We start from the raw sequence: 23,228 nt of genomic DNA, 5'->3' as shown, positions 1-23,228 counted from the left end.
AAGTATTTTACCTATAACCTTTTGCAGCATTTTTAGTTGTTGAAATCTTTTAGCACCATAGTATTTAATAATTGTTTGAATGCTCTTTCTTCAATATTTCAGTCATATTTATTAGCAGCATGTACAGTTGCAACATTTCTAGAATTAGCAGCTCTATTTTTGCTCCGACAAATTGATGTTCACATCACTTACTTACCAACAGGCCCGTAAGTATTTGATTTTGTTTATTATTAAAGTTTTATTTCTTTGCATTTAATTTTTATTTAGTCTTATTAAGTTTTGTTTAGGCTAATTTCAGTAGGTTATGTTCTTTTTTATTGGTTTATGATGCTAGGTGAATAGCAAAGCTAGTTATTAAAATAGCATGCACTCAGCTCTTTTACATTTAATTAGTTTTGTTTTCACTTTCAGATTTATTTCGCTTAACTGATGCATTTGCCTTTCCACTTTTGAATAATATTTCACTGCAATTAAAATTTAAATCTTGTACTTATAACCTGAGAAAATAATTGATTGTCTCTTGCAGTATTGATTGCATAATAGTCGCATATGCGTAATGCAAATCATTGCAACTTCTTTCAAAATATGGGTTATATAGCAGCTTTTAAACAACATAGATGAATTATATGTGGCAAGAATTTTTTATCCTTCACGTGAACATGAGTGAACAAAAGAAGTTTTCACGTATTCATGACTGAACTTTGGATTGCATCAGTATCCCCGTAATACAGCATAATCCCATTCAGATGTGTGTATTACCAAGCGTTATGAGACATCTGAAAGGAGGAGTACTGTTCGTTATGGAATACAACACCAGTTTGTGAAGTCAGCAGGCTAAATAGTCTAGCCATAAGATACTTCATAATGTAAGCTTCTTTTTGCCCACACTTGCAAAAAGAATAAAAACAAGACAAAGACAGGAATGGAAGCAGTACAAACAGAAGAACTGGAAATCAAAAATAGGCATGAGGTTGAAAGAGCAATTAAACAGCTTAACAATAAAAATAACAAATCTGAAAACAAACCCCAACTCAACATCACCAGAGTTAAAGATCGGTACTATCAACGTAAGAAGCCTGAATGGCAAAGAAGTGGAGCTAGCTGAGGAATTAGATAAGTACCAGATCGACATAATAGGGGTGACTGAAACAAAAAAGACCAAAACTGGTGAGATCTTTCTGAGCAATAAATACAAAATGTTATATTCAGGCAATGACAATCAAGGAAAAGGAGTAGTAGCCATAGTATTCAACACAAAATACGAGGCTAATCTTCTTGAATGGCAGTCAGTCTCAAGTAGAGTAATGTGGGCAAATATGAGAATGGGGAACTGGACAATGAGACTTATTTGTGCCTATGGTCCCACAGAAGGTTCTACTAAGGTAGAAGTGCAGGAATTTTTTGACGCTCTAGAAAAAGCAACTGACACAATGAAAAAGGAAAGGTTGGTCCTTGTTGGGGATCTAAATAGCAGAGTAGATGATTGTGAGACATACAAAAATATTTTGGGAAAATTTGGAGAAAAGAGCAAAGCTAATAATAATGGCAAATATCTGTTGGATTTCTGCTCAGGACATGGACTGGTTATTACTAACACCATGTTCCAACATAAAAATGTGCACAAATTCACATGGAGAGAAGAGGCTAGGAATAAGAAAAGTCTCATTGACTATGTTATTGTTGATAGTGATGTTTTCTCCCTGGTGCAGGACACCAGAGTGTACAGAGGATTTGAAATCGGAAGTGATCACTATTTAGTCTTGAGCAGGATAAAATTGAATTTCATATTGAAAAGAATGACATGTAAGAAAGTTTTAAAGCGAATAAAAGTTGAGCAGCTCTCAGATTGAACTGTAGACTAAAATACAGAAAGATTATTGAAAAGAAAATGAAAGAGTTTGAGAACAGGAATCAAACCTTGGAGATTCAGTGGCAAACTCTGAAGAAAACATTGATTGATTCTGCCAGAGAGCATGTGGTGAGGTTGTGTGCAAGGATAAAAAAATCAGAACTCCCTGGTGGACACAGGAAGCTAAAGAGGCAGTGAAGGAAAAGAAGAAAGCATATCAAAAGTTCCTGGCAATTAAGTCAGCTTTTACTCCTACAGAATACAGAGACAAATGTAAGAAAGCTAAACAGTGTGTAAAACTAGCTAAACAAAAGTCATGGGAGGACTTTGGCAAGAATATAGAAAATAAATATCAAGAAGGTGGCAAAATATTCTGGAGGTTGTTGAAGAAGCTTAGGAATGGAGGAAAGAGTGCTGTAAAAGGAGTTAGAGATGATAAAGGTGACATCAAAACAGGAGAAAATGATATCCTTGAAGTATGGAGTAATTACTTTGAAAAACTGCTAAGTGAAACAAGCAGTGATAAAAAACACTGACCAGGCATGCAGTCAGGAATACATATCCATACTTGAAGCCATCAAAGGCTTGAAATGTGGAAAGGCAGCAGGAGTAGATGATATTCGACCAGAAATGCTGAAGTATGGTTGTATAAAAGTCTTACAGTGGCTACACTGCATAGTTCAGAAAGCCTGGACAGAGGGACGAATTCCCGATGATTGGAGTAGAGCTCTCATAGTACCCATATATAAAAAGGGAAATAAAAGTGAATGTGAGAATTACAGAGGTATATCCCTACTGAGTGTTCCTGGCAAGATCTATGGAAGTATACTTGAGAAACGGTTGAGAAGAATTGTGGAAGAAAAGCTTGGTGAAGAACAAGCTGGATTCAGGCCAAATAGAGGCTGTTAGGATCAGATCTTCACTTTACGACAAATAGTCGAGAAAGCATGGCAATATAACAAAGATCTGTATTTAAGTTTTGTCAATCTGGAAAAGGCATATGACAAAGTGCCAAGAGAGAAGCTATTCAATACGCTGCAGTTATATGGTGTCAATTGGACATTATATCAAGCAATACTTAGTCTTTATTTGAGTTGTAAGTCAGCAGTTAGAATTGAAGGAAGTACAGGAAGATATTTTAGTGTTAAATCTGGTGTGAGACAAGGATGTACATTATTGCCTCTGTTATTCATTATCTATATGGATCACATTATGAAGGAAAGTGGTATTAAACATATCAAAATTGGAGATGTTAATGTCAGCTCTGCTTTATGCGGATGATGTTATACTTCTAAATAAATCCGCTATAAGTCTGCAAGATTCTCTGACTAAATTGAATAGCTGTTGTAATAGATATGGTATGAAGGTCAGCAATGAAAAGACAAAGACAATGAAAATAGGCAGAATCATTGAAAATGTCAACTGTGTTGTGAATGGAGAACCTGTGGAACAAGTAAAACATTTCAGCTACTTAGGCACAATTTTTACTCAAGATGGTAAATTAAATATAGAAATAGACAACAGAATCAGCAAAGCTGGTATGGTGGGAAGTCAACTGAATAAATTCATATGGAATAAGAGAGAAATTAGTCTGAACACTAAATTAGCTGTATACAAGACAGTGTTGAAACCAGTTTTAACTTATGGATCTGAGAGCTGGGTCAGAAGTAAAACACTTGACCAAAGACTAGAGACCGCAGATATGAGAGTCCTGAGAAAGATTAGAGGCGTGAACAGATGGCATCAATGGCAATATCATATTAAAAATGAGGATATTAGGAAAGAACTTGACATTGTAAGCATCCAGGAATGCATTAGCAGAGCTAATCTCAGGTGGTATGGTCACTTAAATAGAATGGGAGAGGAAAGATTAGCAAAACAAGTGTTCTCTGCCAGGTTGGCAGGAAAATGACCCAGAGGAAGACCAAGACATAGGTGGATTGATATGGTACAAAGTGCCTTAGATGATAGAAATATAAGATCTGATAATGTTGGAGTCTTGACAAGTAACAGACTGATTTGGAGGAAAATTGTAGATAGGAAGCTAGTAATGATGTAATTTTTTCATGTAGTACTGTCATATCCTGTACACCCCTTGAGGGTACATGGCAGGAATTTGATGAACAATAATAAGGCCCCAGGTACAAATGGAATCCCAGCAGAGTTAATTAAGGCCAGAGGGGATGGAGTTATAGGAGTGTTTCATAGATTGATTACAAGGATATGGGACACGGGATCATAACTAAACAGGGTTTCTCAAACTGTGTTCTGAGGAAGGTAAATAGGTGTTCCGTGAGGAGGTCTGGAATTTGTCATTTTTAAATTAATTTGTCAGCACAAATTAATTTTATGATTGTTTAATTAATGTTTAATTAATTATCAATTATTAGCTAATAAAAATCAGCTAAATTACCAATTAATTATTAATTAATGCATTACAAAATAACCAAGGTGTTCTGTGAAAATTTCAGGATTTGTGAAGTGTTCCATCATAGAAAAAGTTTGAGAAACCATGGCCTAGAGACTGGAAGAAGTTGGTTTTCATACTGTTACATAAGGGAAATATGAAAGATTGCAAGAACTATAGAACTGTTAGCTTAATCTCTCATGCAAGCAAGATTTTATTAAAGATCATTCTAAATAGTGTTGAGGTAGAGATTCCTGAGGAACAAGCAGCTTTTAGGAAAGATAAGGGTACCAGAGATCAGATCCTTTGCCTCAGACAGAGGCATCAAAAAAAAAAGCAAAAAGAATTTAGACTTCTTATGGTAATGTTTCATACTTTAAAGCTTTTGATTGTATTCAGCATGTGAAACTGGGAAGTAATAAAAATAATGGGTTTTCCTCAACACACTATTAGGTTGATAGCTAACTTGTAGAAAGGGAGTTAGGCAAGAGTGCCAACTTTCTTCTCACCTGTTTAGTTAAGACAGGAATTAGGATAGGTGGTAGATTGATCTAATCTGTGGTATGCTGATGATACAGTACTCCTTTGTAATGACAAGGAAGAATTAGGACAAATCCTTGACAAAGTTAATGAGATCAGTAGGAGCAGAAAAATCATAGCAAGACGAAGATTATGGTTCTTAAACAAAATGCAGACTGAGAAGCTCCTGATAAACAAGTGTGCACTTGTTTATCTTAATGGATACACTTGAAAAAAGAACTGAGGAAGTAAGCAAATTCTAGTACCTAGGGTCCATTATTAATGTTAAGAATTGCTGTTCAGAAGACGTCAGAAGATTAGAAATGGCTGAAACAGTCAGAGACTTGTCTAAAATCTGGAAGGATGGATCTATCACCACAAGAATAAAGTTGATTTTTGGATGCAGCTGTTTTTCAAACAGCAACTTATAGATGTGAGAATCTCAAGTCTGATAGGAAAAGGATAGCTACTTTTGAGATGTTGTATTACAGAAGACTGTTGAGGATGTCATATATGAAAGGTAGACAAACAAATGGGTGGTAGAAAGGATTGGTAGAACTTTAAGGCTCCTTAAGGATACTGATAGAAGAAAATTGAAATACTTTGGACACATTGAAAGGATGGAAGGAGGACTTCTCAAAACAGTGATAAAATAAAGTTCCCGAAAAATGAGGAAGGGTGGACCGTCAATGAGATGGATGGATGTGTCTGGAGTGACTGATCTGGAGAATTGAAGCATCCAGAAAAGCATACATCAGGACCACCTGGTGAAGACCCGTGTGGCACATCACCAAGCATCTGAGTGACCATACGACATCTGATGTCTAGTGAATAGATGATAGCAGTGCACTTTACTTTCTAATAAAGCTTGCTAAAGCTGTCTCTCATCTGGAGTATTTTGGTAATGTGGTGATGAACCATTTTGTTGTATATGAGATATTTCTGGATTGATTTAGCTCTCAGTTTCTCCACAGGTTTAGCTTCTACTGATGAGGTGTCTATAAAGGTCGAAACTGCTGTAGGTTTTTTTTATGCATGACAATATACATATTCAAAAGGAGATGTTGTGCATTATGAGGAGATGGGGCAGTTTGATGTGAAATCAACTGTCTGTACACAAGCAACTTAGTAACAAAGATATTCCACATGCAAATTTTTTGTTTGCTTAAGCTTGTGTAAGATAAAAACAAGTTAATTCCTTGTTATATATAATTTACTTCTTGATGAAGTGCAAAAACTTCTACTTGTATATAGATGCAGTTGACTTCACATCATATTCTCCTGGTATCTTGCATGCACAGCACACTTCTTTTGGACATGTATATTATCATGCATTATACAAGGGTTATTATCCAGACCAATTTCAACCTTTCTGTTGAGATCTAATCATTGGAAGCTAGACATATGGAGATATTGAGAGCTAAATCAGTGGCAGAATCATTTCCAGATACAAATAGCAAAATGGTGTATCACCATCATATTAAAATATTCTAAATGAGAAATAGCTGTAGAAATGTTTTTGCTAGTTCAGAAAGTAAAGTGTAATTGCAGAGAAATTCTTGTTTTTATCCTTTACCCAAATGTGAGCTTAGAGGTTTGCAGTGGAGCTTCTTCAGGACTAGACAGTACTGCCTTTGATATGGCTGTTGGAATTTCCTTGAGTCTAATTCCTTCTGATGTGACCTCAATAAAGAGCAGAACCAGTCTGGGTAATGACCTTTCCCATAATTCATGGCAATATGCACTTGGCAGTAGACACAAACAAGTGTCATTGTGCAATTTCCCATTTAAAAAGTATGTTTAGTGTCGAATACTATTCACTGTGGTAGATATCTCCACTTTTTTAATGATCCTCAGCGCTGGAATAAATCATCTTATACTCATGTTGGAGAATCTCATCTGATTTGGTCTTTTAGTCAACAAAATCAGTGACACTGGGTATTGATTTTACCTACCATGAATTCTGCTAATTTCCTTATGATAACAGCAGTAGCTTTGTATAACCAGGCAACATCCCATCTGTCAAACATCCCAACTATCAAAATATGTATGCAGTTTCAGCAAAAAAAAAACAAAAAAAAAAAAACAGGTACTAACAGGTATCAGATGATGTTACATCTGATGCCATGTCAAAGATTAAATCTTTGATACTTTTGCTTCTCCACATTACATTGCTATAACTTGAATTACTAGTAATTCAAGAAAACTATTTCCATTACTTTTTTTTTATTACTAGACATGCCTTTTTTTTTTTTTGCATGTTATTTTGATGAACCGAGCAACTTATAATAAGAATAAAAAACACTTATTAAGAATATAGAGTTTAATATTCATTGAACCATTCATAGAAAAGCACCTAAGTTATGGCATCCTCCCATTTTGTTTCTTAATGGCAGACTAAATAACCATGAAGCTTAAGATATATCCAAGACCCCTTAATCATCTTAACCCCCTCCAAATATATAATAAAAAAAAAAGACATAATTTCTACTTTCATTTACATAGATATGTGTTATGACTTACTTAGGTAATCATGGCATTTAAATTAGCACAGAACAAATAAATATACAAGTAAACATGCTAATACCAGAAATTATTTTGGAATTAATTATGTCATATTTTAGGAATGACATTAATTAGGTTTGTTTCTTAGGTTCGTTACTTAATAAAATTTGTTAGTTTTGATAATGCTATAATTGGTTCCTATAGTATTTTCAAATTTCATTTTTAGGTATGGCCTTATTTTTCCCCTTTTTGTGAACTATTTTTTGGACATTCCCCGAGTAGCCCAAACCTACATCATGGGAGTACCAGTAACTGGCAAAACATTAACATATTTATTGGGCTTGCAGGTATGTATCGATATAGGTTTCTGCTTCTTGTTCTTTAGTCATGTATTATTTTATTCTTCACTCATAATTTTATGTTTGTGATTTCATAAATTTTCACATTGTTAGTTACATTAGTTTGATGTCCTTGATTTAACTTCTCATTTCTAACACAGCAGCAGTAGGGCAGGAACAATTACATTAACTGTTATGAACATTCATAAGTCAAGAATAACACCTTAGCTAGTCAGTCTCACACTCTCAACCAAGACAGAACTTATGATAACATCTACAGCCAGCATTACTCCCCAAGTGTTAGCTGAGACATTATTTTTAATGTATAGAGGTAAGATGTTTTTTTCACTGTTTTATTACTACTTATCATAATACCAGCTAGGTTAGTCACTCCCACAAGTATATGTGCTCCCAAACATACAAAATACCTGGTAGGCAGTATCCAACAAACTTAAATTCATCCTGATCCAGAATAGAATAAAACTCTTGGTAAGTACTCTCCTTATGCTTGATCCGATAGTTTTCAGAACACTGGAGATCAATAACTTCCATCTGGAGTTCACGTATACTTGTGAACAAACATTTTCGGTCATGAACTTGAACAAAACCAAACAGCGTTCATCTTTAAATGATATCAATTTAGGGGCCATATTAAAAACAGCCACTTCAATCACTCCCCAAGTGTTAGCTGAGACATTATTTTTAATGCATAGAGGTAAGATGTTTTTTGGCCTGTTTTTTATCATCATCATCATCAAATTCCTGACACGTACCCTCAAGGGGTGTACAGGATATGATAGTACTACATGAAAAATTTACATCATTACTAACTTCCTATCTACAATTTTCCTCCAAATCAGTCTGTTACTTGTCAAGACTCCAACATTATCAGATCTTATATTTCTATCGTCTAAGGCACTTTGTACCGTATCACTCCACCTATATCTTGGTCTTCCTCTGGGTCGTTTTCCTGCCAACCTGGCAAAGAACACTTGTTTTGCTAATCTTTTATCTCCCATTCTATTTAAGTGACCATACCACCTGAGATTAGCTCTGCTAATGCATTCCTGGATGCTTACAATGTCAAGTTCTTTCCTAATATCCTCATTTTTAATATGATATTGCCGTTGATGCCATCTGTTCACGCCTCTAATCTTTCTCAGGACTCTCATATCTGCAGTCTCTAATCTTTGGTCAAGTGTTTTACTTCTGACCCAGCTCTCAGATCCGTAAGTTAAAACTGGTTTGAACACCGTCTTGTATACAGCTAATTTAGTGTTCTGACTAATTTCTCTCTTATTCCTTATGAATTTATTCAATTGACATCCCACCATACCAGCTTTGCTGATTCTGTTGTCTATTTCTATATTTAATTTACCATCTTCACTAAAAATCGTGCCTAAGTAGTTGAAATGTTTTACTTGTTCCACAGGTTCTCCATTCACAACACAGTTGACATTTTCAATGATTCTGCCTATTTTCATTGTCTTTGTCTTTTTATTGCTGACCTTCATACCATATCTATTACAACAGTTATTCAATTTAGTCAGAGAATCTTGCAGACTTGTAGCGGATTTATTTAGAAGTATAACATCATCCGCATAAAGCAAAGAGCTGACATTAACATCTCCAATTTTGATATCATGTTTAATACCACTTTCCTTCATAATGTGATCCATATAGATAATGAATAACAGAGGCAATAATGTACATCCTTGTCTCACACCAGATTTAACATTAAACCATCTTCCTGTACTTCCTACAATTCTAACTGCTGACTTACAACTCAAATAAAGACTAAGTATTGTTTGATATAATGCCCCATTGACACCATATAACTGCAGTGTATTGAATAGCTTCTCTCTTGGCACCTTGTCATATGCTTTTTCCAAATCAACAAAACTCAAATACAGATCTTTGTTATATTCCCATGATTTCTCCACTATTTGTCTTAAAGTGAAGATCTGATCCTGACAGCCTCTATTTGGCCTGAATCCAGCTTGTTCTTCACCAAGCTTTTCTTCCACAATTCTTCTCAACCGTTTCTCAAGTATACTTGCATAGATCTTGCCAGGAACACTCAGTAGGGAAATACCTCTGTAATTATCACATTCAGCTTTATTTCTCTTTTTACATATGGGCACGATGAGAGCTCTACTCCAATCATCGGGAATTCATCCCTCTGTCCAGGCTTTCTGAACTATGCAGTGCAGCTGTTAATATAATAATAATAGGTGGATTATTATATTGAGGATATTCATATTTATCTTAATATTTTTAATCCTACCATAGAGATGATCTCTGTTTCTAACAATTATTTTTTTAATTCCCAGTGCACCTATGTGTTATTATATGCATAAGGGTTCACTCCAATTGGTGCAATGATCTTAACTCTTTCTTTCAGAATCCAATTAATCACTGACTCAAGACCAAATACAAAATAAACACACTTAATAAAACTAAAACAATATATATATATACACTTCAAACAATATTACATAACTATAAGTACAAATTAATTGGATCCAAGGCCTTTATAAATAAACTTACACTTAAGACTAGACTAAACACTTTGTTTTCACAATGACAAAATGTTCATAGCCAGTTTCTTTCTCTGTCAAAGCTCTTTTCTGAAAATATATGACTTTATTCTTCATTTTTATAGGATCCTTTCTCATCACTTATGTAGCACACAAGAATTTTTCCTAACTCGGTTCTGTCTCTTTTTAGTAGAAATAATAGTTAGATCTGGCGTCCTTAATCTTCCTAATCAGAGTTTTCTCGAACATTCCTTTAGAACGTAGACAGCAATTTCTTCTTTTATTCACTAATGCTTATTGACAGTCTTAACTCTTCCAATTAAAAAAAACTTACAGTTCTACGATTTCCTTTTGGAATCTACTAATAAATCTTCCAATTAGTGCTTCCTCCACCAATCCTTTTAAAACGGTCTATAGCAATATTTCCCTTTTATTTATCCACATTAAAACTTAATAGTTCCACGATTCCTTTTTCAGAATATACTATTAATTTTCTTCCGACTGTCACAATAAAACTTAAGTTCCTTCTAACCTAAATATCTGCCGGCCTGTGTTCTAAATTCCTTCCGAACGCTCTCTTGTTTACAGCCATTACTCAGATACCGGACGCTTTCTTGTCAGCTGTCAATCACTCATCAAACTTCTCCGCAAGCATGCACACTCCTTGGCAAGCGAGAAACTAAGTACTGTATAATGGCTGACACGTTGTCTCCGTTAGTGACAAGAGAATGTCCTCATAAAACACAAAACTTAATATTTCAAACCATAATAAATTTGTTTAAAGTGACACAACTAATCAAATCCGGTAAGTACATTAAATTTTTAACTGTTTTACATATCACTTTGGACGAAACAATTCCATAATGGGCACATCGCAAGTACCGACAATGCGTGTTATGAAAACAAAACTAATAAATATTTTAACATAAACAATACGTAAAAATATTCAGAATTTTAATTATGATTATTTTTACATCAGTTCCACATCTTTTTCTGAAAAAAAATTTTTTTTTTTTTTTTTAAATATTTAACCTATATCTAAACAAAACTTTTAATACTTATTCCTAGATCTCAAAAAACAACGTGATTCTTGCTCATCATTATTTACACTTTCGGAATCATTAGTTTCAGAATCATTTGAAACTAGTGATAATTCTGAATTTACATCTTCTAATTTACTATACTTACAAATTTCATTTCTATACCTTTCAAATATTTCATTTAAACTACTTGAATCATGCTCTAAATCTACAGAATCATCACTATCAGAATCAAATTCTACAGGTTTCTGAGATTCTACAAGTTGAGATTCTTTATCCTTACTAACTAAATTAGAGGTATTCTCACATTCTTATGGCTTATTTAACTCTATATTAACTAACCTATGATATTCTGCTATAATTTCATCCATGTTAGAGTCAGTTTGATTATCATCACTCTTACATTTTACATTATCTGAATTATGTACCCTGATATTTCTAAAATTTCCTGCATTAGGGTTTATTTTACTGAAATTAAATTTTCTCCTTTGCTGCATATTTAAATCATGAGCTTTAAAACTATTCCCTTTTTTTACTATTTGATTGTGAATGAGATGCACAATTAGTACTAGGAAAACAACGCTCATCTTTCAATATTTTATTCATATTGTCTCCTAATGTAACTAAATTTCTACTCCCTAAAAAGAACCTTTTTAACCTATCAGAGTGTACACTTAAAATTTTACTAGGATTTTTGACATCTTGAATCCTAAAATTCACAGGAGAAAATTTGTCTAAAATTCTATATGGACCTAAAGCTTTCCTTCCTAATTTCCCACCTCTTTTTATACTAGATTTATCATCTAACAATACTAAATCTCCTGGTGCAAATGACTTATACTTTATAAAACGATTTATATACTGCCTAATTTTCTGAGAACTTAATCTACTTATTTCACCTACTAATCTATGAGTAGTGGAAAATTTATCTACAACTGTTTCTAGATACTCATTTATGTCATTATAGCCTGTATTAGGAATGACTGAAACAAGTTCATTAGGAAAGATTGGATCAAAACCATATAAAGCAAAAGATGGTTTTTCCTTGATAGCAGAATGAAAAGCAGATCTACATGCAAATAATGCTTGAGAAATATATATGTATTCGGAATATACTATTAATTTTCTTCCGACTGTCACAATAAAACTTAAGTTCCTTCTAACCTAAATATCTGCCGGCCTGTGTTCTAAATTCCTTCCGAACGCTCTCTTATTTACAGCCGTTACTCAGATACCGGACGCTTTCTTGTCAGCTGTCAATCACTCATCAAACTTCTCCGCGAGCATGCACACTCCTTGGCAAGCGAGAAACTAAGTACTGTATAATGGCTGACGCGTTGTCTCCGTTAGCGACAAGAGAATGTCCTCATAAAACACAACTTAATATTTCAAACCATAATAAATTTGTTTTAAGTAACACAACTAATCAAATCCGGAAAGTACATTAAATTTTTAACTGTTTTACATATCACTTTGGACAAAACAATTCCATAATGGGTACATCGCAAGTGCCAACAATGTGTGTTATGAAAACAAAACTAATAAATATTTTAACATAAACAATACGTAAAAATATTCAGAATTTTAATTATTATTATTTTTACACAGCCCCTGTAAGACTTTTATACCACCATACTTCAGCATTTCTGGTCGAATATCATCTACTCCTGCTGCCTTTCCACATTTCAAGCCTCTGACGGATTTTTCTACCTCAAGTATGGATATGTATTCCTGACTGCATGCCTGGTCAGTGCTTTTTACCACTGCGCTGTCATCACTGCTTGTTTCATTTAGCAGTTTTTCAAAGTAATTACTCCATACTTCAAGGATATCTTTTTCCCCTGTTTTCATGTCACCTTTATCATCTCTGACTCCTTTTACAGCACTCTTTCCTCCATTCTTAAGCTTCTTAAACAACCTCCAGAATATTTTGCCACCTTCTTGATATTTATTTTCTATATTCTTGCCAAAGTCCTCCCATGACTTTTGTTTAGCTAGTTTTACACAGTGTTTCACTTTCTTACATTTGTCTCTGTATTCTCTAAGAGCAAAAGCTGACTTATTTGCCAGGAACTTTTGATATGCTTTCTTCTTTTCCTTCACTGCCTCTTTAACTTCCTGTGTCCACCAGGGAGTTCTGATTTTTTTATCCTTGCACACAACCTCACCACATGCCTCTCTGGCAGAATCAGTCAATGTTTTCTTCAGAGTTTGCCACTGAATCTTCAAGGTTTGATTCCTGTTCTCAAACTCTTTCATTTTTTTTTTCAATAATCTTTCTGTATTTTAGTCTACAGTTCACATCTGAGAGCTGCTCAACTTTTATTCGCTTTAAAACTTTCTTACATGTTATTCTTTTCAATATAAAATTCGATTTTATCCTGCTCAAGACTAAATAGTGATCACTTCCAATTTCAAATCCTCTGTACACTCTGGTGTCCTGCACCAGGGAGAAAACATCACTATCAACAATAACATAGTCAATGAGACTTTCTTATTCCTTGCCTCTTCTCTCCATGTGAATTTGTGCACATTTTTATGTTGGAACATGGTGTTAGTAATAACCAGTCCATGTCCTGAGCAGAAATCCAACAGACATTTGCCATTATTATTATTAGCTTTGCTCTTCTCTCGAAATTTTCCCAAAATATTTTTGTATGTCTCACAATCATTTCCTACTCTGCTATTTAGATCCCCAACAAGGACCAACTTTTCCTTTTTCATTGTGTCAGTTGCTTTTTCTAAAGCCTCAAAAAATTCCTCCACTTCTACCTTAGTAGAACCTTCTGTGGGGCTATAGACACAAATAAGTCTCATTGTCCAGTTCCCCATTCTCATATTTGCCCACATTACTCTACTTGAGACTGACTGCCATTCAAGAAGATTAGCCTCATATTTTGTGTTGAATACTATGGCTACTCCTTTTCCTTGATTGTCATTGCCTGAATATAACATTTTGTATGTTTTGGTCTTTTTTGTTTCAGTCACCCCTAATATGTCGATCTGGTACTTATCTAATTCCTCAGCTAGCTCCATTTCTTTGCCATTCAGGCTTCTTATGTTGATAGTACCGATCTTTAACTCTGGTGAGGTTGAGTTGGGGTTTGTTTTCAGATTTGTTCCAGTAGCTGACTTTTCGCTGTTCGCCCTGGTTCCCTGGCGAAAACAACGGGGGCCTTGTTTAACCGGGCGACGCCCCAGCCGGCATGAAATTTTGTCATGTTGTACCATCATTTTTTATTTTGGTAAGAATACAATTTGGTTGGCTAAATCCCAAATTGCCAGCCCATTCTCGTTCTTTCATTATCAAAGTAGATACCCAACAGTTTGCACCATGAGAAGGTGAGGATTGGACATTAGGTCAGAAGCCCTGGTTGGTTCTCCGCATTCCTTTAAAGGCTATGTGGAGGTCTCCTCTCAGTTATACAGCTTTGACCCTACTGGAGATGGTAAATTAAATATAGAAATAGACAACAGAATCATCAAAGCTGGTATGGTGGGAAGTCAATTGAAGAAATTAATATGGAATAAGAGAGAAATTAGTCGGAACACTAAATTAGCTGTATACAGGACAGTGTTCAAACCAGTTTTAACTTATGGATCAGAAGTAAAACACTTACCAAAGACTAGAGATGGCAGATATGAGAGTCCTGAGAAAGATTATAGGCGTGAACAGATGGCATCAATGGCAATATCATATTAAAAACGAGGATATTAAGAAAGAACTTGATATTGTCAGCATCCAGGAATGCATTAGCAGAGCTAATCTCAGGTGGTATGGTCACTTAAACAGAATGGGTGAGGAAAGATTAGCAAAACAAGTGTTCTTTGCCAGGTTGGCAGCAAAACGACCCAGAGGAAGACCAAGATATAAGTGGATTGATAAGGTACAAAGTGCCTTAGACGATAGAAATATAAGATCTGATAATGTTAGAGTCTTGACATATAACAGACTGATTTGGAGGAAAATTGTAGATAGGAAGTTAGTAATGATGTAATTTTTTTCATGTAATACTATCATATCCTGTACACCCCTTGAGGGTATACATGGCAGGAATTTGATGATGATGATGATGATGAAATATTTTTATTTTTCAACATAATCTCCCTTAAGACTAATACACTTATGGCCCTGGAGCATTGCTGGAATTAGCCCTTCCCTGTTCAGTAAGATCTGCAAAATAACCCTGTAACAGCTGCAATCACCTCTTGATTCGAAGAAAAATGCTTATCACCAACGAAGAGTTTTAGGAAGAGATCGAAGGCAGAGGGAGCGAAATCTGGGGAATAGGGTGGATGTTCCAACTATTCATAGTGCAGATCCCTTAATTTTCCCATTGCCAACCTTTGTGGGCAGGTGCATTGTCCTGATGAATGGTAATTTTTTCTTCTCCAAACAGGATATTTTCTGACGAATTTTTTTTTTTAGTCTAGTCTGATTAAAAGATCAGAATAATATTCCTTGGTTATTGTTTTACCTTTTTCAAGATAATTAACAATTAATAAACAAAATCCCTTTAGCATCCCAAAAAACACCAATGCCATGACCTTTCCTGCTGATGGTACAGACTTAGTCTTCTTTGGCGCTGAACAACCGGCTTCTGTCCACTGTTTTGACTGCTGTTTGGAATCTGCTATGTAATGGTGAAACCAGTTTTCATCCATAGTAATAAATCAACTCACAAAATCAGTTTTATTCTTGTTAAAATGTTCCAAGCACTGTTCAGAGATTTATATATATAGCAAGTTGAGTTTTAATGGTGGGTTGTTTTTTTTTTTCCTAGTTGTGTTTCATACAGAAAGAAAAATAGTTGTGAAAAATATCATACAATTACATTATAATTCCATATATTAGGAAGTGGAGATAATTGATTTATGTGACTTTTAGAGAAAACTGGCAGTTTTAATTACTGGTTTTTGTGGTGCTTAAGGGTCAAAGCTGTATTACTGAGAGGAGACCTCCACATAGCCTTTAAAGGAATGCGGAGAACCGACCAGGGCTTCTGACCTAATGTCCAATCCTCACCTTCTCGTGGTGCACCCTGTTGGGTATCTACTTGGATACTGAACGAACGAGGATGGGCTGGCAATTTGGGATTTAGCCAACCAAATTGTATTCTTACCAAAATAAAAAATGATGGTACAACATGACAAAATTTCATGCCGGCTGGGGCGTCGCCCGGTTAAACAAGGCCCCCGTTGTTTTCGCCAGGGAACCAGGGCGAACAGCGAAAAGTCAGCTACTGAAACAAATCTGAAAATAAACCCCAACTCAACATCACCAGAGTTAAAGATCGGTACTATCAACGTAAGAAGCCTGAATGGCAAAGAAATGGAGCTAGCTGAGGAATTAGATAAGTACCAGATCGACATAATAGGGGTGACTGAAACAAAAAAGACCAAAACTGGTGAGATCTTTCTGAGCAATAAATACAAAATGTTATATTCAGGCAATGACAATCAAGGAAAAGGAGTAGTAGCCATAGTATTCAACACAAAATACGAGGCTAATCTTCTTGAATGGCAGTCAGTCTCAAGTAGAGTAATGTGGGCAAATATGAGAATGGGGAACTGGACAATGAGACTTATTTGTGCCTATGGTCCCACAGAAGGTTCTACTAAGGTAGAAGTGGAGGAATTTTTTGACGCTCTAGAAAAAGCAACTGACACAATGAAAAAGGAAAGGTTGGTCCTTGTTGGGGATCTAAATAGCAGAGTAGGAAATGATTGTGAGACATACAAAAATATTTTGGGAAAATTTGGAGAAAAGAGCAAAGCTAATAATAATGGCAAATATCTGTTGGATTTCTACTCAGGACATGGACTGGTTATTACTAACACCATGTTCCAACATAAAAATGTGCACAAATTCACATGGAGAGAAGAGGCAAGGAATAAGAAAGTCTCATTGACTATGTTATTGTTGATAGTGATGTTTTCTCCCTGGTGCAGGACACCAGAGTGTACAGAGGATTTGAAATCGGAAGTGATCACTATTTAGTCTTGAGCAGGATAAAATTGAATTTCATATTGAAAAGAATAACATGTAAGAAAGTTTTAAAGCGAATAAAAGTTGAGCAGCTCTTAGATGTGAGCTGTAGACTAAAATACACAAAGATTATTGAAGGAAAAATGAAAGAGTTTGAGAACAGGAATCAAACCTTGGAGATTCAGTGGCAAACTCTGAAGAAAATATTGATTGATTCTGCCAGAGAGGCATGTGGTGAGGTTGTTTGTAAGGATAAAAAAATCAGAACTCCCTGTTGGACACAGGAGGTTAAAGAGGCAGTGAAGGAAAACAAGAAAGCATACCAAAAGTTCCTGTCAAATAAGTCAGCTTGTGCTCTTAGAGAATATAGAGACAAATGCAAGAATGCTAAACACTGTGTAAAACTAGCTAAACAAAAGTCATGGGAGGACTTTGGCAAGAATATAGAAAATAAATATCAAGAAGGTGGCAAAATATTCTGGAGGTTGTTGAAGAAGCTTAAGAATGGAGGAAAGAGTGCTATAAAAGGAATTAGAGATGATAAATGTGACATGAAAACGGGAGAAAAAGATATCCTTGAAGTATGGAGTAATTACTTTGAAAAACTGCTAAATATAACAAGCAGTGATGACAGCACAGTGGTAAAAAACACTGACCAGGCATGCAGTCAGGAATACATATCCATACTTAAGTAGAAAAAGCCATCAAAGGCTTGAAATGTGGAAAGACAGCAGGAGTAGATGATATTCGACCAGAAATGCTGAAGTATGGTGGTATAAGAGTCTTACAGTGGCTGCACTGCATAGTTCAGAAAGCCTGGATAGAGGGACGAATTCCTGATGATTGGAGTAGAGCTCTCATAGTACCCATATATAAAAAGGGAAATAAAACTGCATGTGAGAATTACAGAGGTATATCCCTACTGAGTGTTCCTGGCAAGATCTATGGAAGTATACTTGAGAAACGGTTGAGAAGAATTGTGGAAGAAAAGCTTGGTGAAGAACAAGCTGGATTCAGGCCAAATAGAGGCTGTTAGGATCAGATCTTCACTTTACGACAAATAGTCGAGAAAGCATGGCAATATAACAAAGATCTGTATTTAAGTTTTGTCAATCTGGAAAAGGCATATGACAAAGTGCCAAGAGAGAAGCTATTCAATACGCTGCAGTTATATGGTGTCAATTGGACATTATATCAAGCAATACTTAGTCTTTATTTGAGTTGTAAGTCAGCAGTTAGAATTGAAGGAAGTACAGGAAGATATTTTAGTGTTAAATCTGGTGTGAGACAAGGATGTACATTATTGCCTCTGTTATTCATTATCTATATGGATCACATTATGAAGGAAAGTGGTATTAAACATATCAAAATTGGAGATGTTAATGTCAGCTCTGCTTTATGCGGATGATGTTATACTTCTAAATAAATCCGCTATATGTCTGCAAGATTCTCTGACTAAATTGAATAGCTCTTGTAATAGATATGGTATGAAGGTCAGCAATAAAAAGACAAAGACAATGAAAATAGGCAGAATCATTGAAAATGTCAACTGTGTTGTGAATGGAGAACCTGTGGAACAAGTAAAACATTTCAGCTATTTAGGCACGATTTTTACTGAAGATGGTAAATTAAATATAGAAATAGACAACAGAATCAGCAAAGCTGGTATGGTGGGAAGTCAATTGAATAAATTCATATGGAATAAGAGAGAAATTAGTCTGAACACTAAATTAGCTGTATACAAGACAGTGTTGAAACCAGTTTTAACTTATGGATCTGAGAGCTGGGTCTAGAAGTAAAACACTTGACCAAAGACTAGAGACTTCAGATATGAGAGTCCTGAGAAAGATTATAGGCGTGAACAGATGGCATCAATGGCAGTATCATATTAAAAACGAGGATATTAGGAAAGAACTTGACATTGTCAGCATCCAGGAATGCATTAGCAGAGCTAATCTCAGGTGGTATGGTCACTTAAACAGAATGGGCAAGGAAAGATTAGCAAAACAAGTGTTCTCTGCCAGGTTGGCAGGAAAACGACCGAGAGGAAGACCAAGATATAGGTGGATTGATACGGTACAAAGTGCCTTAGAGGATAGAAATATAAGATCTGTTAATGTTGGAGCCTTGACAAGTAACAGACTGATTTGGAGGAAAATTGTAGATAGGAAGTTAGTAATGAGGTAAATTTTTCATGTAGTACTATCATATCCTGTACACCCCTTGAGGGTACATGGCAGGAATTTGATGATGATGATGATGATGATGGTTTTTGTAATTCTTTACATGGGAATGCTGAAACGTTTGAATAAGGATTTCCATGTCCTAGGCTGAACTTTCCATTTTCTTACTGAGGATAAAAAAAATCTACAGCTGTTTTCTTGAATTTCTTTTAAGAAGATGCCATTCCTACAGCAGGAAACTTCTGCACCTTTGAACTGACTCTCAGTAAATGAAGTTCAAACTGTGTAGTCAGTCTTAATTAAGCTGAAAGTTGCAACATAGTAAGGATAAATTCCAGAAGATAGACAGATCAAGTTCGAGAGTTTGATTTTTATTGATGGCTTTTGATCATTTCATTAAAAAAGTGAGCATGATTGACTTTTCTTTTCAAAGGATAAAATTGTTTTTGCTTCTAAGAAACAGAATTGGTTTCTTAAACTTTCATTAGAAGTGCTGCTGCAGTCAAATGAAGTATAAAATGAACTGTTAACGCCTTTCATTCCCTATAGGGAGTAAGCAAAGCTGCTTTAATCCTGTCATTCTTTTGGCATCTGAGGAGGCAGTTCATTCTGCATCGGTAGCTAAACTATCACTAATTATAAACAGCATCCGGTGAGGAGAGAAAGACAAGTGTCTCCATCTCATGATTCTTAATACAGTATATGATTTGTCTGAAATAGCATAGGTTCTATGGTTGATTTTCTTGAGTTTACGGATAAAAGCAGTTTCCTTGAGAAAAACCTGCTTGCACATGCCTGAAATCGACTGACTCAGGAACCAGTTGAAGAAAGGGTTTAAAAAAAAGTTTCTTTAATTGGTGACTACATTAAAACTTAGAATGGCTTTCTTTGGGTGACCTAGTGCTATGGGGGAAAACATCACTTCCACATGATTAACAGGCCTGTCAAATAAACTAAATGTGCATTTTAAGATAAACACATTAGTGTAGCCATAAATTTTCTTTTTTGTGTGTAAACAGCCAGCTTAATTTAGATCCAATTTTTTTTTTTTTTTTTTAAATCTCAAAATGAAATACTGAGTCAGTCCTTACACATTGTATGTTTTTCTTGTAAATAATGTATTTTATAATTAAGCTATTTCCTTTTTGATATTTAGAAGTGGAAAGACTCAGTTGCCTTATTAAGGATATAAGATTGTTTAGAAAGGAAAGAATTTTTATTAGCAATATATACATCATAAACTTGTGTGCTTGGTTTGCAGTCTGCATAATTATTTCAAGAGTATTTTTTTTTTTTTTTACACAGTAACAATGACTTAACTTGTTCAACCAATGTTAGTTATGAGTTACCAACATATAAGCTTATCTACCAGAAGTAAGTAACAGTGACATCAGATGATGTCATTGTTACTTACTACAGATCTTTAAAACAGTATGTTGTTGCAGGTGCCAGTCATCACAAGCAATATACTTTCATTCACAATACACTATCTTACATTCTCAGCATAATATATATATATATATATATATATATATATATACTTTGAATTTTTGCTAATGGAAAAGTCCAGCCAATGTTTAAGAAACCTCACATTTCTGAGATATAAACATTGACAATATGCAAAGCAGATAAATGCAATTCACTGAATCACCTGATTGCTGATTGAAACAAGTAGAATCACATGCACAACATGCCTGGAGTTGTATTCACTCTGATAGGTTCTGAACAAGTTGTTACTTGTTTTGTTTCTAAGTCACATGTCAGGATTTTGCAATGGAGGACAAATTCATGCTTACTATATTACAGTGGGTGATCAAATTATTAGAGCCACAGTGCGAAAAAGGTATTTTGTGACTTCGAGGTAGAAATAAATCCACATTGTCAATGTTTTTACATCAAATTGTTTTTATTAAAATTAGTCCTCTAATGATACACTTAAAAAAGTAAAGTATGCTTATATAATTAAAGAAAAATGTATATATATATATATATAGAAATAATTATGAGGTCAATATTTGATAACGACGCTTTTTTGCTGCAGTGATTTACTGCTTTGATTCTTTTGGGCATACTTTCTATGCATTTGACACAGTTTAATTTTATTGAATTTCCAAGGAACTTGGAAATTTCCAGCTTCATCAGTTCCCAAAGATTCTCAGTGGGGTTGAGATCCAGTGAATTTTCAGGCCAATCAAGAACCTTGACTTTTTTGTCATTCAGGAATTTTGTTACTTTTTTTGCCTTATGGCAAAGAGCAGAATCATGCATGAATGTGAAATCGTTATTCAGGAACCACTCCTGTACCTGGAGTAGCATCTTCATCTCCAGTACCTTGATGTATTGATCCTGCTTCATTGTTCAAGCCCAAGTCCTTGATGTGTCGACGAGCTGTCATTGAAGATATCTTAATGCCAACATCCTGCATCATTTTTGTAAGAACCCTCTGAGGTGCCTTCCTGTTTTCCACGCAAATATCTCTAATTTTTCTTTCTTCCCTTGAGGTGGTAATTTTTTTCGGCCACATTTCTTCAAATGCTTCGGTACCAGTTCAATATTTGCATCAATTTTTTTTTCTTCGGCTCACTGATGCTTGTGAAACGTTAGCATTTGATGCTATCTTCCTTTGAGAATGTTCGGTATTCATTAAGAACGTTTTTATTTCTGAAATTTTCATTGGAGAAAGATCTTTGGCCTTGCCCATGGTAAAAATTACACAATGCAACACTTATAAACCATATAAAAATCTTGAAATAAACTACTTACCGTCAAAATATTATAAGAAAACTCCAAAAGTAATTAAAACACTTGAATAACCTCAATAACTTACAAACAAACGTAACTGAACAAGATCGCTGTGAAGCTGTGGCTGAGAATCTAAACACAAAATGGCGTCCATATGACTGGTTATGAAACCAACAGTACAGTACTGTCAACTGTATATTTAAAATCAGTAAACATAATTATTTAATAAAAAAAATATAAAGAACTCCATTTAACCTTTATTAGGTTTCTGTTTATTATAAGTGGTGAGGTGTAAAATTGTTACTGTAATTTATGGAGTTGGCTCTAATAATATGATCACCCACTGTAACTGATATGTACTTTTATTATGAACATGCCAATGGAAATGCATATGAAACGTGTTGACTTTATGAAGAGGTTTCTCCTAATCACCGAATTCCTTGTTTTCAAGCATTTATTTGTGTTTATCACCACCTTTGTGAACATGGTGCATATTTTCTGCACAATGAAATGAAAGAGGGGAAATTAATAACTATGAGGATACCAGAAACTGAGGAAAATGTACTGCATGTAGTGTCTCTGAATCTATGCACTAGAACATGGAGGAGTGATGTGAAAGTGGATATCTCCTGTGCAGTTCTATGAAGGATCTGCATAAAGAATGGCTTTACTTGTCCCATTTTCAGTGGGCCCATGCACATTTACTAGATGATCATCATTATTGGTATTTTGTCAGTGGTTTTTCCATTAATGTCCATCGAACCAGTGATTTCTCTTGTGCTTTTTACTGATGAGATGAGGTTCGTTCTCTGTGGTATTTTTCAGTTATTCAGTGAAGACATCAGCAGCAGTTCTCCATTGCTGTGTGGACAATTTTGCCAGGCGTCTTGTAAAGTAGATAAATGCACTTCAGTGAATTGAATTTATCTGCTTTGCATATTGTCAATGTTTGTATCTCAGAATCTTCAGACCTTGACATTTTTGTCTGGTAGAAAACACATCTTCCATGATGCTTGATGATGTTTTCTTTGTATGGAAAAAAAATCTGATTCGTGCAGGACAGAGCCCCACCACACTTCAGTAACAAGGTCCATTGGAAGTTTCCTGAAAGATGAA

General features: G+C 35.0%; 1 protein-coding gene across 2 annotated transcripts in view; it reads left to right on the top strand.

The window, feature by feature from the left end:
• Positions 1–23,228, top strand: part of LOC150094925 (ubiquitin-associated domain-containing protein 2-like) — a 115,684-nt gene that overhangs the window by 42,077 nt on the left and 50,379 nt on the right. For both annotated transcript variants that reach the window (XM_090411262.1, XM_090411263.1), the window contains exons 4-5: positions 103–206; positions 7,507–7,627. In XM_090411262.1, the coding sequence (XP_090267388.1) occupies positions 103–206; positions 7,507–7,627 (225 nt within the window). The remainder of the gene's footprint in view (positions 1–102; positions 207–7,506; positions 7,628–23,228) is intronic.

The sequence above is a fragment of the Typopeltis vanoorti genome, chromosome 21 (genome assembly GCF_054136105.1).
Source record: "Typopeltis vanoorti isolate ZY-2024b chromosome 21, IOZ_Tvanoo_1.0, whole genome shotgun sequence".
In the NCBI taxonomy this organism is placed as follows: Eukaryota; Metazoa; Arthropoda; class Arachnida; order Uropygi; family Thelyphonidae; genus Typopeltis; species Typopeltis vanoorti.
The sequence above is the reverse complement of the archived record's forward strand: the minus strand, read 5'-3'. Positions and strand labels throughout refer to the sequence as shown.